The sequence below is a fragment of the Tasmannia lanceolata genome, unplaced genomic scaffold (assembly GCF_043159265.1).
Source record: "Tasmannia lanceolata isolate RefF3 unplaced genomic scaffold, GAP_Taslan_0.1 ptg000037l, whole genome shotgun sequence".
NCBI lineage: Eukaryota > Viridiplantae > Streptophyta > Magnoliopsida > Canellales > Winteraceae > Tasmannia > Tasmannia lanceolata.
Window position 1 is genome coordinate 26,033,879 of NW_027518714.1, and position 15,659 is coordinate 26,049,537.

The 15,659-nt window shown below is 40.2% G+C and overlaps 1 protein-coding gene across 1 annotated transcript in view; it reads left to right on the forward strand.

Annotated features, from left to right (window-relative positions):
* The window catches only part of LOC143860654 (ATPase family AAA domain-containing protein At1g05910-like), a 36,107-nt gene extending 22,977 nt beyond the window's left edge, over positions 1–13,130 (forward strand). The window contains exon 11 of the mRNA XM_077371410.1: positions 12,538–13,130. Coding sequence (XP_077227525.1) covers positions 12,538–12,935 — 398 coding nt within the window. The 3' untranslated portion in view covers positions 12,936–13,130. The remainder of the gene's footprint in view (positions 1–12,537) is intronic.
* Positions 13,131–15,659: the final 2,529 nt, after the last annotated feature.

The following is a 15,659-nucleotide window of genomic DNA, read 5'->3' on the forward strand; positions in this document are numbered from 1 at the left end:
AATTACGTCAAGAAATCCTTAAGAACTTCAATTGCTGCCCCACACTGCACTTCCCAAATGGAACACAGAGCTACGAATTCCCTCAGTATTCAGAGAAAACCAGTTGTTAGCAACATTCAAGACTTACACCATCACCAAATCCTACGCTCAGATCTCTGGAATCCACATTCCTTTAGTACAATCGTTGGTTAGCCATCCACGGGCAAGAGCAATGAAGAACCCGGGTTCCTCAAGCACCTCTCGGATATCAGTACAGGTCATCTCCCTTAAACTCAACAATACTCGCTAAAAGCTTCCACCAAGCACAAAGAGCAACATTTCATTAACAAACCATGTCATATGCCCTTTTAACCCTAATAGAGGAGATTAAACAGAGGAAACTCCTCGAGCAACGAAGGACCCAGAATCCCTCAAGCAGACTCCAATAATCTCAATTCACTTCCACTTCCACAATAAGGACAGAGGTTCCATGTAATGTTCCTTTTTAGGAACATTGAGCTACTATTATGGATCAAATGGAGTTGCATGGATTGGGCTATGTGGGACCCCTTTTTTGTGTATTTGGGCATCATCAAAGGGCCGGATCGTGTGGAGGTGCTTCACTTGTGGGACCAATGGAGTGGGAGTCCCTCTCAAGTGCGTGGGACCAAGTGGCTCTCTAGCATTAAAAGAGGCTTTGAGATGGACACATTTTGGACTACTTCTACATTGGTGCTGAAATGATATAGACACTCACATGAGTTTTGAGTGGGCATCTTTCAACAACATATAAGAATAGCCAAGTGAGAAAAGGGTTATATGTTTTTTGCCATCTCTAAGTTATGTGTTGGATTACCTTGGGCTAGTGTAGCCGATCAAGTGGTGGTAGTGGAGCTTTCCCCTTGATGTAAATGCAGTGAGCATTTCCCTATCCCCATATCCTATTTCCCCTCCATGAACCATGTGTAGTTTGGACCTCAAACCTTCAACAGCAACAATCCAATTTTTGTTGTTTATAAGGCATGTGAATGTAACTATTCCTCACTTGTGCCTTTTCATCTATATGGTTGTGATGTTTATTTGAATTGGGTTCTATGATTGGGTTTGCATAGACTTACATGAAAGAGATTAGCAAGGTCTATTACGGTGGTATCAGAGCTGTGTGTGGTCGGCATTGAATGACCGGATCACTCCGGCCACAACGCCCACCAACTGTTTGAGGAAAGGCCCAAGAGAAGTTTAAGGTTTTGGTAATTTTTGTGTTGTAGAAACGCACTAGCAAAGACGCTTCCTTGGTTTTTAACAAAAGAAGTTCAAGTGAAAGTGGCCAACTGTTTGTTGCATGAGCTTGAAGCCATGATGCCCCCCAGCTGTTTGAAGAAAGTTCTATGTGAAACATGTTACAAAGGGGCATAGCCAAGTCAAACCTGCATGTCTCAAGAAACAAACACTCCAGGTTCAAACCTGCACGCCAACTGTTTGTTGGGTGCCCCGTGAGAGATCAAAGGGGTTTGCAGACCAAGTGGCTGTTGGTTGATTAGTGAGGAACTCAGATTTGTTAGAAGGACTTCACACTGCATTGTTAGGTGGTCATTGTTGCATCAAGGTCTTCCCATGAGGCTGCACACAATCTGTTTATTGGCTAGTTTGTGAAGCATGCCAAGTTGAAGCACAAAATTGTGCAGCTGTGCGAACCTTATTTCAAGGGGACTGTACATCCATTTGTTGGGCTGTTTATGAGGCATCAAGAAGTAGTCATTGAAGTAGTGATTGTATGTTCATACAAAGGTGAGTGCTGTACATGAGTTGCTACAAGGGGTAGCAAGGTCTTCTAGTCTGCATACCAACTGTTCTTTGTGTGGACCGTGGGGCAGCTAGAGCTATTAGTAGGTCCTCATCCTTTATAAGTTGACTGATTTGCAAAGAATCCATGGAGTCCATTTGGAGACGGCCCAAGGACAACGATGATGAGGCCCGATTGGTTGCACGCTTCGCCGCCGCTATCGACAACCGCTTTACCCGTCTTGAGCGTACCCTACTCGAAGCTATGGTGTGGTTGGCTGCTCACTCAAGGAGGGATGACAAGCTCGTGGCAATGACTGGGCCTCCTAATTTGGAGAGCGTTATTTCTACGAACCTTACCATAGACATGTCAGCCCTTCATCCATGTCGGCCAATTACTCAGATAGAGCGAAGTGAGTACTTTGGTGACTTGCCCGTCAACACCAATACTACCTTTGCCAACACAACAAAAGCCAATTCACATTGAGACTATTGGGGCTGATTTAGAGGTCATGGATGAAGAGATCCTTGAGGATGACAGTGATAACAGGGATGACTCTGAGGGATCAAGTCTTTAGGTACATATCCTTGATGCTCCTTCATATGAAGAGGAGGTAGAGGTGCATGGTTTACCAAAGCGGACTCTGCTTCACGATAGGGATATTGTTATGCGCACACCTCCCTCATTCCTCTCAATGGAAGGAGATCGTATGGGCATGCTGTCTAGAGGAGCTCGATTGGTAATTCTTCCTTGTTATAAGGAATCTACATGGGATTGTTGGGGCCGTTACATTGATCGGCATGGATGCCTCTATTTGCTTCATTCTCATGGAAGACATCAAGCGCATGACCCCGACGTACCATCTAGATTCCTATTTGATCGCGGACGACGAAACAACATGGTAATACCATTCCTCTTGCAATTGCTTAGGGGGCAAGCAATTCTGGAAGGGGAGATTTGTAATGTTCCCTTTTAGGAACATTGAGCTAGTATTATAGATCAAATGGAGTTAAATGGATTGGGCTATGTGGGACCCATTTTTTGTGTATTTGGGCATCATCAAAGGGCCGGATCATGTGGAGGTGGTTCACTTGTGGGACCAATGGAGTGGGAGTCCCTCTCAAGTGCGTGGGACCAAGTGGCTCTCTAGCATTAAAAGAGGCTTTGAGATGGACACATTTTGGACTACTTCTACATTGGTGCTGAAATTATATAGACACTCACATGAGTTTTGAGTGGGCATCTTTCAACAACATATAAGAATAGCCAAGTGAGAAAACGGATATATGTTTTTGCCATCTCTAAGTTATGTGTTGGATTACCTTGGGCTAGTGTAGCTGATCAAGTGGTCGTAGTGGACCTTTGCCCTTGATGTAAATGCAGTGAGCATTTCCCTATCCCCATATCCTATTTCCCCTCCTTGAACCGTGTGTAGTTTGGACCTCAAACCTTCAACAGCAACAATCCAATTTTTGTTGTTTATAAGGCATGTGAATGTTAAGTTCCAATTCCTTTCCTATTGTGAGTGATTATTCATATGATGTTCTTGGAGTGTTCGCACACAACTTAGCGAGTGTATGGATGGTTGTATGATGAATGTAACTATTGCTCAGTTGTGCCCTTTCATCTATATGGTTGTGATGTATATTTGAATTGGGTTCGCATAGACTTACGTGAAAGAGATTAGCAAGGTCTATTACATTCCAATCATCAGATCTTTACAACCCACCTCTTCAATCTTTAAGAAAGACAAAAACCTACATCATCATCCCTAAAAACAAAAAAGAAAATCTCCAAAACACAAACATCAATACCCAAATATTATCAACACCCAAAAAAAAAAAAAAACAACAACAGATCAAGGAAGCCCCTATTTCTTGAGAGCTTTAAGCTCCCTGCTTCCCTTGGCCCGTGTTTTCCTTTTTTCCATAGTGTCCCGCTTCTCAATATCCAGGAACATCTCCTTTGTCTTCTGCACATTTTCCTCAAACCAAATCCCAAAGGACTTTCCCATCGTCGCCATTTTTCCATGTAACTAAGGGTGTCAATTTTGGCTCGGGCTCGGAGGCTCGCTCGAGCTCGGCTCAAAAAAAGCTCGGCTCGAGCTCGGCTCGAATCCTTAACGAGCCGAGCCGAGCCTAATTTAGGCCAGGCTCGGCTCGGCTCGGCTCGTTAAGAATTTAATATATTTAAATATATATATTATATATTAATTTATACATTAAAAGGGTTGTCCAGGGAGTGAAAGGGGGGGCAAAATATGTCACTTCATTTTTGGAACCCCATTTGTTACTAGGACCACCCCCTATAGTGTAAAAAAAGTAGTCAAATTACACTAGTAGGGCTGTCCAGGGAAGATGAAGGGTGCGAACATAATATAACCCGAGCTCGGTAAGGCTCGTGAGCCTGGCCGAGCCTGACCGAGCCCGAACCTGGTTCGAGCCCGAGCCGAGCCGAGCCTGGCCAAGCTCGGCTCGGTTCGGCTCGTCTACACCCCTACATGTAATGACCCGATTCCGTCAAGTCGCTACGAGCAAAAGAACAACGCAAAAATCATGAAATTTTTTTTTTTTTAAAGATAATCAACAACCACGACAAAAATCTTATTCCAAATTAAATAAGTCTACCATAACAAGAGGTCCTTTCAATACTCATACTCCAAATGAAAAGTAAAGTTTTAATCACTAAAGTTCAAACTCAAGAAAGTCCCAACAAAATAAAAATAGAAAATGACGCAAGACGTCATAGCGCAATAATCCATGAAGCGAACTCTCCGATCACACGATCCCTTATCCCATGGTTTCTTCGTTTGCAAACACTCCGCCATCTAACGCCTCCCCCTGTGGTGGAGGAAACAACGTTAGAGCAGGGTCCTCCAGAGACCGAGCGGAGTAAAATGAACAATATAAAAGGGCATGCAATAATAATTCAGATCCTTAGCAATCATCTAGAAGCAATAATAAATAACTGGAGAATAAAACTACGCCATCTATATCAGTATAAACAGGAATGAATGACAATAATGAATGATATGTTATGTGTGCATCGAATATGTAAAATGAGACAGCACTTTCCCCAGGTACATCCGGCTTTTCCCCAGTTTACTTTTCTGTCAGTTCTTTTCTGACTTTCTCCTTTTTGCCGGTGTCCTTGCCGCACGACTACCCACTACCCCTATCCAATAGGTAGTGGCGTTATGGACTCGGATTTCGGTCTCGCATTTAATGCCGAGCCGTTTCGGGGATACTATCCCTTTGGATGGTTTGCAAACGAAAGGCTGTACACGCTTCTCGCGTTGGCCTTTGGACCTTAGGTCCTAGGATGATACCTCCACACCCTTAATTTCCCCTTCACTCTCCCCCATGTAGGATATGCAATTAGGGATTTTAAGGTACGTTACCTTTCCCTTCTTTCCTGCATCCTTTCACATAAAGGTTAGAAACAGTTTATTATTTATTTCATTTCAAGAAAACAAGTATAATGAGCTATACATTTATCACAAAAAAAATAGTATACGTAAGATTACTTTGCATGAAACAAGTTATATTGAAACCATTACAACACAAGGTCTAGTTGTCACCTGCCTTCAAGTTAGATTTGTGGATAAGAAATTGACGAGCCCCCTAGAGAAGGTGGGAAGATTAATAACCTGGCAAGGATGAGATACATATACTAAGATCTCATTGGCATATTCAAAATTTCACTCAAAGGGTCTGTATGTCCAACAAAGACGGCCAATTCTTGTCTTAGCTTACATTCGAAAACACTTACATCTATTAAGATATGATCAACAGTTGTAATTTATCTAATATACGGATTTACTCATTTTTTTTTTAAAGTGGACATATTTCATTAATTCTCAGAAAAGCATTCGGTATTTACTTATTAGTCTACAGATGAAATTTTTGATTTCTATTAATGATACACCTAACTGTTGATCGGAGTATAAAATCAAATACATGAGGAACCTATGATTATTATTTGTTAGGGTCAACTGTTATTCAAGTATTTAGTTGATACAAGTGACGTTTTTAAGGATTTGAGGAGGATTATACATAGAATATATATCCACTAGATCGAGAAAATCACATACTACATATTTAAGTACCATGTCTGCCCAGTTCTTATACATTAGTTTACACTATTATACATCAAAACTGTACCATGTCTATTTAGTTATTATACATAAATTTTCACGTATGCTTTAGTTTATACGCATTACCATTCAAAAAGAACATTTATACGCATACATATGTACTGTGTCCTTTCCAGATTTAGACTCGAGGGTACATTCATACAAGCATAAATAATTAAACTCAGGTTATGAATCGCATTTTCGAACCCTCCAGTCATGCTATTAACTATGAATCCACAGTACAAGCATATACTTATGCAGTCATCAACCCTCATAAATCAGAGTATACACAGCTTTACCTAAAACAGCACAGACCTATACTACACCGTTATTATATACACCATAATTTAAATACATATAACCTTGAATCTGATCACATATTTATACTTATAATACCCAGCCATTAAAGGTCTAAGGTTTGTTCAGTTCTCTTATTCTTATGGTGATCGAGGATTAAGGGCCTTAGATCTATCCCAACTTATACTTATAATATCCAGATGTTAAAGATCTTGAAATATTTTCCAGATTTTCATTAAGGAGGTCACAAGAACATCCCTCTTATTCTTTTGATAGGGATTTAAAGAGAAAAAGGTTTTGGGGTACTTACTTGGATGGATCTAGGGTATAAGGAGAATCAAGTGTAAAGCTCTTCTTCTTCTTCTTCTTCTCTCTCTCTCCCTCGTTAAATTTTTGGGCGAGAATGGGAGAGGTGCACGTCACTATATATATATATATGTATATATATATTTTTAAAATTTTTTTTTTTTCTATTCTATTTCCCTTGTTTTATGATTGGTAAATTAAGATGAGTCATAAGAGGGCTATAGTAAGTTACCAAAAACCCAACACCTTGGTCTTATTTATAAGGCATGATAGCCACTTTTTATGGGTTTTAAATTTTAAAGAAAAGGAAAACAACCAAAAGAGGGGATTACATATATTCCCTAATTTTTGTTTTGATTGCTATTTTGGAAAATCTACTATTAATGATAATATTATATCCCTAAAGTTTCTCACTTTACATCATCCATAAGTTTACTTAATCTCCAAGTAATCCTACTACTTCTATTAATTTAAAGTTCCTACTATTGTTAAGAGTTTTTGGATTTTTTTACTTAAAGAAACTAAGATATCCAAAATCTAGGAATCTCCTTTTAAGATTACTTATAATTAGTAAATCTAAAAAGACATCTTTAAATTTACTATCATCACACCATATCATTGAATTCTAATTAAAAGAAATCACATATATTTTCCTAAATAATTACTTATAATTAGTAGTCCTACAAAGGCATCTTTAAATTAATTATCATCATACCATATATATATATATATAATTTATTGAGGGTGGGCCCACACCATATGCACGTTTTCCCATACGACGTGGGTTTCTTCCCATAACTTTTTATCTTATTTTATTTTATTTTATTTTTTTGACTTTCCACGTTTTAAGTGATATTTTCCGTGGAAATTATTTTTACAACAAGACTTATTTTCTTCTCTCATTTAGGGAATTTAGTTATAACCTTCAATAGCCCTAGATTCTAAGATCTATGGATCAAAACAAATTAAAGGGAAAAGAGTGATTTAAAACTAAGATCTAGGGTTGATCATTGATGGATCGTTGATCCCCACCCTTGAAAATAGATTCACTGATCCAATGGCCTAAATCTTAGAGTTTTGAAAGAAGAAGAATCACAGTCATTGTATTCCAAATTCTTCTTGCAAGGCTTGTTGTTCCTCCTTCTCACCATCCACTCCTCCACTCCCTTCTCAGCCCTTTTCATGCAACTCTTGACCGGCCCACTAAGATCAGCATCCATTGAGTCCCTGGACTGAGTGGTCTCGTGGCTGACAGTAGTATCCCATTCTTCTTCTCCAAAATCCATGTCTACTTCTAAGGTCTCCTTTTCTTCAGCTAGGGCTTTTTTAAAATGTGGGAGTTTATGGAGAGGAACACAGACCTCCTCCAATGATCTTTTGCCAGTGAGGGCCTCAATCTCATCCTCCTTCTCGTTGGCCTCGAGTAAAAGCATGTTCCAATGGTGTTCCAAGTAAGCCTGTGCAATTTCTCCTCGCGTGGCAGAGCGTCGGTGCTGTGATCGCTTAGCGTGTCCATGCTTATTGAAAGTGATCGTTTCCTCCACTCCCAGTTCCTCTTCCTTTGCCAGTTTACGTTTCCCAGTCGATCCAGCCTTCTGTCTTCATCAGAAGAGTTATGACCCACATCCATGTTGAAGGATTCTAGAATATCAATGAGCGTGAAAAGGAGTTTTATCTTCTTTGGTTCATACCTTCCGTAGCTCGTACCCTTCCCCTTTATATATTTAATTTAGCCGACTCATGAGTTCCTTCTTTTCTCGAATCCATTACTGTGCATTCGGGTTGCGAGATAACCACGAAAAGCTTTCGTATACCTTTTCAAAGATTTTCCTCGATACTTGGGATTGGGAGGCGGTGTGATGAGTCTGTGGTTAGCCATTTTATAATTCAAATGATGATTATCATTTGTCAGTGAAAAGATCCCACTCTCTATCCTCGGGACTCGACGAGGAGTAATATCTTTGTTCATCACCCTCTAGTTTCGGTTCCACCCTTTTTTCTTATCCCAAGTCAGGTCATTAAATGCCCTTGATTTAGCCTTTTTCGAGGACCATCCATCTGTATCCGCAAGTACTTAGGTTTCACTCGCTTAACCAAAGAGGGGGTAATCTCTTCAAACCTGTCCTCAACCTCAGCCCTAGGATGCAACATTCAAAAATCCTTCCAGTGGTATGAAGTATTTTTATCCATATAAGCTTTTCGTTGCCTCATCATCCCAGCCAATGTGGTTTCCGCTTGGTTGGATCCCAATTCAAATTTGAATTCTGGGTTCTTTAACGATCCACAAGTCTGACCAAAATCCGGTTTTCCTTTACCCACCTCGTTGGAGACTATCCTCTCCTCCGGTATCGATATGTAGGGCTGCAAATGAGCCGAGCCGAATTTCGGTGTGTGGCCTCGGCTCGCTTAGTTTGAGCATCGGCTCGTGTTCTTGACGAGCTTTATACTCTGGGCTCGTGCTCGGCTCGTCAAAATTCAACAAAGCTCGAGCTCGGCTCGGTTCGGCTTGTTTAGTAAACGAACGAGCCCAAGCCGAGGTTTTAATGAGCCGAGCTGAGCCAAGCTCGAGCTTGCTTGGGTTCGGGTTCAGCTCGTTTAGTAAACACATCAAATAAATACCATTAAGTAATATATATATTTATATATATTTTTTGAAAATCGACAATTTTATTGATACTATGGAAATTACATTGGGGACCAACGATCCCAACTTGCAATACATAGAATCAATTAAGGATGGCCAGGAGCATACTCCTAGACCAATTAAAAGCAAAGAAGCAAATCTACTAATTCATCCGCTACAGTGAGGACCGCCCATCCATGCACTGCCTCCTACCGAGTCTTCATCACTCCCCCAAAACTCTATAGCACTGCCCAGGACGTCCATCTGACCGAATCCAACAAAAATGCCAAACGGGGCTTCTCATGCAAGGCTTTCCTCAAAACAGACTTGTCATCACCATTTAGATAGTCATTTAGTTTGGTGATCTATACAAGCCATCAAAGCCAAAAGAGACTCAACCATGCTATGCTGAATCTGGGTCTCTAGCAGATATACAACCCCAAAAAACGGGATCAGGACTTCCAAAGGGTCGCTGATCTCCAAACCTTCCTCCACCATACGGCTACCCATCGCCTTAATGTGGAAACGTTTTTGGCTCCCTTCAATACAAAATCCGCGAGGGAGAGCTGATTACTTGGGGAAACTGGCCTTCCCGGTTCCTCAAGGAAAGCCATTCCCACTTTGTTAAGTATCTTCTGCTGAAAAACTAGATGGAGAGGGCCTTTTAATAGCAAGGCGAGTTTAGAGCCTTGGAACCTCCACTCCTAGGGAGGAGAGCTACGAGTCTGACAGTACAACTCCCTAGCATCCAATAAATACAAAAATCAAAACATGCAGCTATTTTAATTGTCATAGCCTTTTTCCAACCTCGGGAACCCCAGCTATTGGCTTAGCTATAGATAGGGCCAAATCTAGTAGGCCTGGAATAAAACTTTAAGAGTATAAACAATCTGCTAAATTTTTTCGCTACACCCAGTTTGGAATCCAAGATAGAGCTTATCTTATTCATAATTAGGTGGTCTTTGGAACTTGAACCCCTGACTAAGAAGGTTGAAAAACCGCCAGGGGCGCGATTTACGAAATTCTTCCTAACGTGTGGAACAAACTTCCGTCTGATGTGAGGGGTAGGTTTCTTGGGCTTTACCAACAATCCCAAAAAATCTTCATGCCTCTGTTCAGGTCCCATCAAGCCTTTTTTCCTAGAAAGGCTAACGGCTCCATCTTAAACCTCCTAGCCGGGAACTTTGAATTTGAATTTGAATTCCCAATGGGGCCCAACAGTTCACCAGGTAGTGGCCTTGAGGTCGCCGGGAGCCGGTTCGCCGCTAAGGAGGAATCTAATTCCGTTACGGCAAATGCAGGGGTTTCCTTCGAGAGCTCAACCCCAATGGGATAGACCTGGTCAGAGATTTTGAGCTTTACACCAGAGGTAGGGAAGAGCCATCGAGGGGCTAGAATCTTAGCCGAGACGAAGCTCATGCAATTCTGATGGTTGCCCTCCATCTTGGTTTCTACAACCTTGCCAACGAGGCCCCCTAAAGCCTCCACCGTGGAAAGAGCCCAGGCATGCAAAGGGATGCCATAAAAACGAATCCAAAGCGCCTCCTCTCCTTGAATAAATTCCTTTCTCCATGGTGAAAGGGAAAGCAGATGGTTGTCCAAGGCCACAGGTCCCTTAGCAATGATCTGTGAAGCCTGCAATTCTGATTCAAACATAAAATGACTTCATCCTTTGCAAGTAAAGAAGGGCAATGTAATGATGAGAGTTCCCAGGACACTTGTGCCCACTTCCACAACTCCTGCAAGGATTCATTATGGTTTTTCTTTTTCCCAACCAAGCAGGATCTGAGAGAACTTAATCGCACATCTATTTCCTACCTTGAAATGGGTAAAATTGGAATCGCAGAGTTTTTGTTGCGATAAATTTTACCCGAATCAGGCCACAGACTATCTTCATCATCCTTAGATTGCGCCTTAGGGGATCAAGGGATCCATTTTAATGATGATCTGGTCGAATGACACCATCGACATTCATCCCGCCATTTATAGTTAAGGTATTGACCAGGAGAACAGAACCATGCTCCCAGCCTTTTATCTTGGACAAGTTTGGATCTCCCTAGAGATACCCCTTCCTCACCCCAAACAGGAGGAGGGGATGGAATCAATCTAACATGTGAGCATCTTCTGCATCTAAACCGCCATCCAAAATTATAATAGCGACAGCTAGGGCATTGCCAATCTTCTTCCCTCATCCCCCTTAGATTTTCAACATTTTTTGCATTGAACTAGTTTTGCAAAGTCTCTTTCAGTTACCCATCTGAGTAATTTGTTAATATATATATATATATATATATATATATATATATATATATATATATATATATATATATATATAGAGAGAGAGAGAGAGAGAGAGAGAGAGAGAGAGAGAGAGAACATTTCCTACACACTTGTGTAGGTAAGTTACCTACGCACTACCTTAAAATACAGTGGGGGCCCACATTGTTTGGGTGATCCAAACAATTCATTTGAATGGTCCTCACATAGATAGGGTGTCCACAAAAAATCAGATCCATAGGATCATCCCAACCCTACGATTTGTGGAGGTAAAATGGACGTGTATAAACCTTCACAAATTAGTCCATTTTTTGCCTCCATAGTTTGAATGGTTAGGATGATCCTATGGATCTGATTTTTTGTGGACACCCTCTCTATGTGAGGACATTCAAATGAATTGTTTGGATCACCCAAACAATGTGGGCTCCCACTGTATTTTAAGGTAGTGCGTAGGTAACTTACCTACACAAGTGTGTAGGAAATGTTCTCTCATATATATATATATAACAAACATAATCTTAGCTTAAAAGCTCGGCTCGGCTTTATGAACCGAGCCTAAAAGGTTCACGAGCTTGTCCAAGCCGAACTATACAAAGCTCGAGTTCGGGTCGTTTATTTGAGGAGCCTAATTTTTGGGCTTGTTTTCGGCTCGTTTAGTAAATGAACGAGCCCTTGTCAGCCTTTTCCGATACTATGTAATTTAAGCGGGACCTCTGGTCCCCTTTGTAATTATTATAGTATCAATAAAATATGTCATCTTTCCAAAAAAAAAAAAAAATTCCTCGTATCCAAAATTGTAAAAGATATAATATTTAAGTCAAAGAGAGTGACATTTTTGAAACATGTACTTATTTAGACCCACAAAGTTAACCATTGAATACCCGCAATGAGTACCATATATCTTATTGTGTTGTGTTCAGCCTCCACTATAATTATAGTTGTATACATGATTGTGTAACTATCTGTGAAAAGAATTTCAGTTTTGTCAATGTAATTTTCTTTATTAAAAGATGATACTCTCTTCTATGAGCAATAAACTCATAATTCAGGTTTTTAATCTCCAAATTTCATCAAGAAAGAAACCAATTTCAATTTTCTAACAACTGTTTCAATTTTCTGTGATATTTGAATATACAGGCACCAATGCCGCATCAGTTGCAGACGACGAGCAACAGCCAGCAGAAGCAGAGCCATCAAAGCCCCCATCTTCTCAGCCTGCACCAGCCCATGAAGCCGAGACAAATAACACATCAAAAAGTCTGGAGAATTCCCCCACAGCCAATGACCAAGCATTTGCGAATGCAAGTCATGTTGCCAGCGAAGACACAGTGATGGCAGATGGAGAGATTGCCGAACAGATCGAGCATGTGAAGCAGCGTCTGATAGAGCGTACAGAAGGCTACAATGTGCCGCAGCTCGAAAGGCTCTACACACTTATGATGAAAGGGATCATTGCCATAGAAGGGCAAGAAGATCGTAAGGGTGCAATTTTAAAGTTTTTATGGAGGTTTATAGAGGATGAGGGAAATTTCTGACCCACCCACCCCTTCGATTTTCCCCCTTGCTATTTTATTTTTCACTGGTTATGTTCGGCTTATTTAACAGCCCAGTTTTTCCTTATCAGGTATTTTTTTAGGTTCGGGAGTTTATTTTGTGCGAATTTTTCTTATCGAGTTCTAATGTAGCATTTGAGTTAGTGATTATACCATAATTTTCATCTTTTTGATTTATTTTTCTTCTTAGAAAACATTTCTAAAACGAGGGTCCATTTTGAAAACTAAGACTAGATTTAATTGACTAAAACATCATTATTTAAGGGTTAAATTTTAAAATAATTGTCACCTCAATTAAGCCTGTCACGACTGCCGCACATTACAAACACCGACCGGAGTCTGTCTTTCCAGCCAATACGGCATCGGAAGTTCCGTCCGGCAAAAGGTAGTTGGCCGGCAGTCAAAACTGACATCATCTACATTTGATTTTAGATCTGTTTTTTGCTGCTCTGATGCCGCATTTCTGACACTTTGGCTCAGAAGCAACGCCCTCCTGCCAACTAAAAGTTCCCTGAGTCAAGTTTTGTGTTGGCTTTCGCGTTCCATTTGATTTGTTTGTTGCAGCATTGAAAACTTTTAGTCATCCTCTGTAGAGTTTTTTATGTGCTTGACATTGAGGCTTTCCATTTCACTGCATATATGATGCAGTAGAGATTTTAGATGGTGTAAGCCCTTATAGTCCCTTATTTTCAAAAGGTACTGTACGGACCACATCACATCATGGGATGATCTACACCATATAATTGTGAAAAAGGGGTGAAAATATCATCTCCCTATAATATATAATAAATTGACTTCAGCCATCTAATAGAGCCTTGCTAGGCCTTATGGGTTCAAATGGTTCCCATTCAGTTTTGTGGCCTGACAATCAATCTGATTAGGACATCCTAAACTATCATGTCAAGAGCCAATAGTAGATACCGAAAAGGGCTTATATGCCTTCATCTCCAAGATAATAAAAAAACCATTCAATAGATGGTTAGGATTGCCGGATCAGATCAATGCTGTGCTCCATTAGATCAACCCCTTTTTTTTATATTAGAGAAGTTAATGATTTTGGGTTACAGTTCCTTACATAAACCATTAAAAGTTCGAAGAGCGGGAAGATACCAATATAAATCAATATATGGCCAATATATAGTGATATTTAAAACCATGTTGATAATCCAGATATCTACCCTTTATCACATTAACAAACAAACAAGATTAACTTGAGGGTCTGTTTGGATTGCAAGAAAACATTTCCTGATTTTTTTTCCCACTATTTAGAGAAAAATTATATGATTATGGCTAACTTAGAGGGAAATTATCATAAATTGAAAGTCTCCAAGTAAAAATTTGTTTTATCATAAATTGAAGGTCCCTCAAGTAAAAATTGAATATACTTGGTTCAAATTTCCCTTTTCTTTTTGAATGGCTCAAGTTATCTTTTTCAGTGTAAAAAAATAGGACATTTTAGAAATATCTTTCCTTTCCAACTTTTTCCACAAAATTCCAGAAATCCAAAAAGAGCTAATCTTACTCGGATATGAAACATTAGGGTCACTTTGGAAGCCATTAATTAAGATAGATACAAAAGTATCATAACCATTCTTTCATATAAGATTATATGCAAATAAGAGTGCATATAAAATTAGGGATTTGCTAGGGAATTTCGCAGAAAGGCATTTCACCGCCCACTATTGCATGAGAAAACAACCACATCAGGCTCCCTTTTCAGCAGATTTTGTCCTATTCATTTAACTGGTCTGATGTCGCTCCTCACACAAAAGTCAGCTGCGAAATGCCTTTCCGCAAAATTCCCTAGTAAATCCCATAAAATTTTAGGCCTAAATCTGTAACATACGGGAGTAATATAGGCCAAGCTCTCAGGCCTCTGCTTCAACATTGATGCCTTTAAAAGATTGCCCTAAACCAAAAGAAACACTAGAGAGTCACATAAAAGATAGGAATCCTGGAAGATCTTTTGCCAAATTGGAAACCATGATGCCAGTAGACCAAAAAAAAACCTTTAACAACCATAAGCAATGCAATGAGAGATATTTCATCACACTGCAATGAGTCAAGAAATGGTAAGCCAAGCCCTCTACTTACCCTACAGTGAAAGCACAAGTTCGCAAAGTCTAAACTACTTTACGGGTGCAACTTGGGTCGGGTCAATTTGGGCTTCAGGTAAAAAAAATTGGAATCAACCCAAACCCGACCCGATTTTATAGTAAAAGCTCGACCAGAATTCCCAAAAATCAACCCGAGTTGCGCCGCTACTAAACTTCTGTTAGTTTATCATATGCATTGACAATTTCTTGAACCGGCGTCCAAACGGACCCTCGCTCTAGGTGAGAGACCAAGACACTCCAAATAATCAAAGAATTTGCCAGCCGAGTATCAATGATAAGCACTGAAGCGAGAGACTTGACCAAGAACAAACCATTAGAACAAGGGATGGACTCTTAACTCATGGAGCAAACATATAACACACTCCTCAACCTCTAAACATCCCTCCTAAAAGTCTGAATCCCATGCATACTTGTCTCCATTCTACTACAGTTTCTCCTTAATACAAATTCTTTATCTTCCACACACCAGATATCTGTAGGTCCCACATTGTGAGAAGTTGATTGGAAGGCAATGACAGGCGTGTATACACTCCATACAAGATAGGATCAATTCCAATTGGCAATTATTGAGTCATGTCAAAGTATAAAA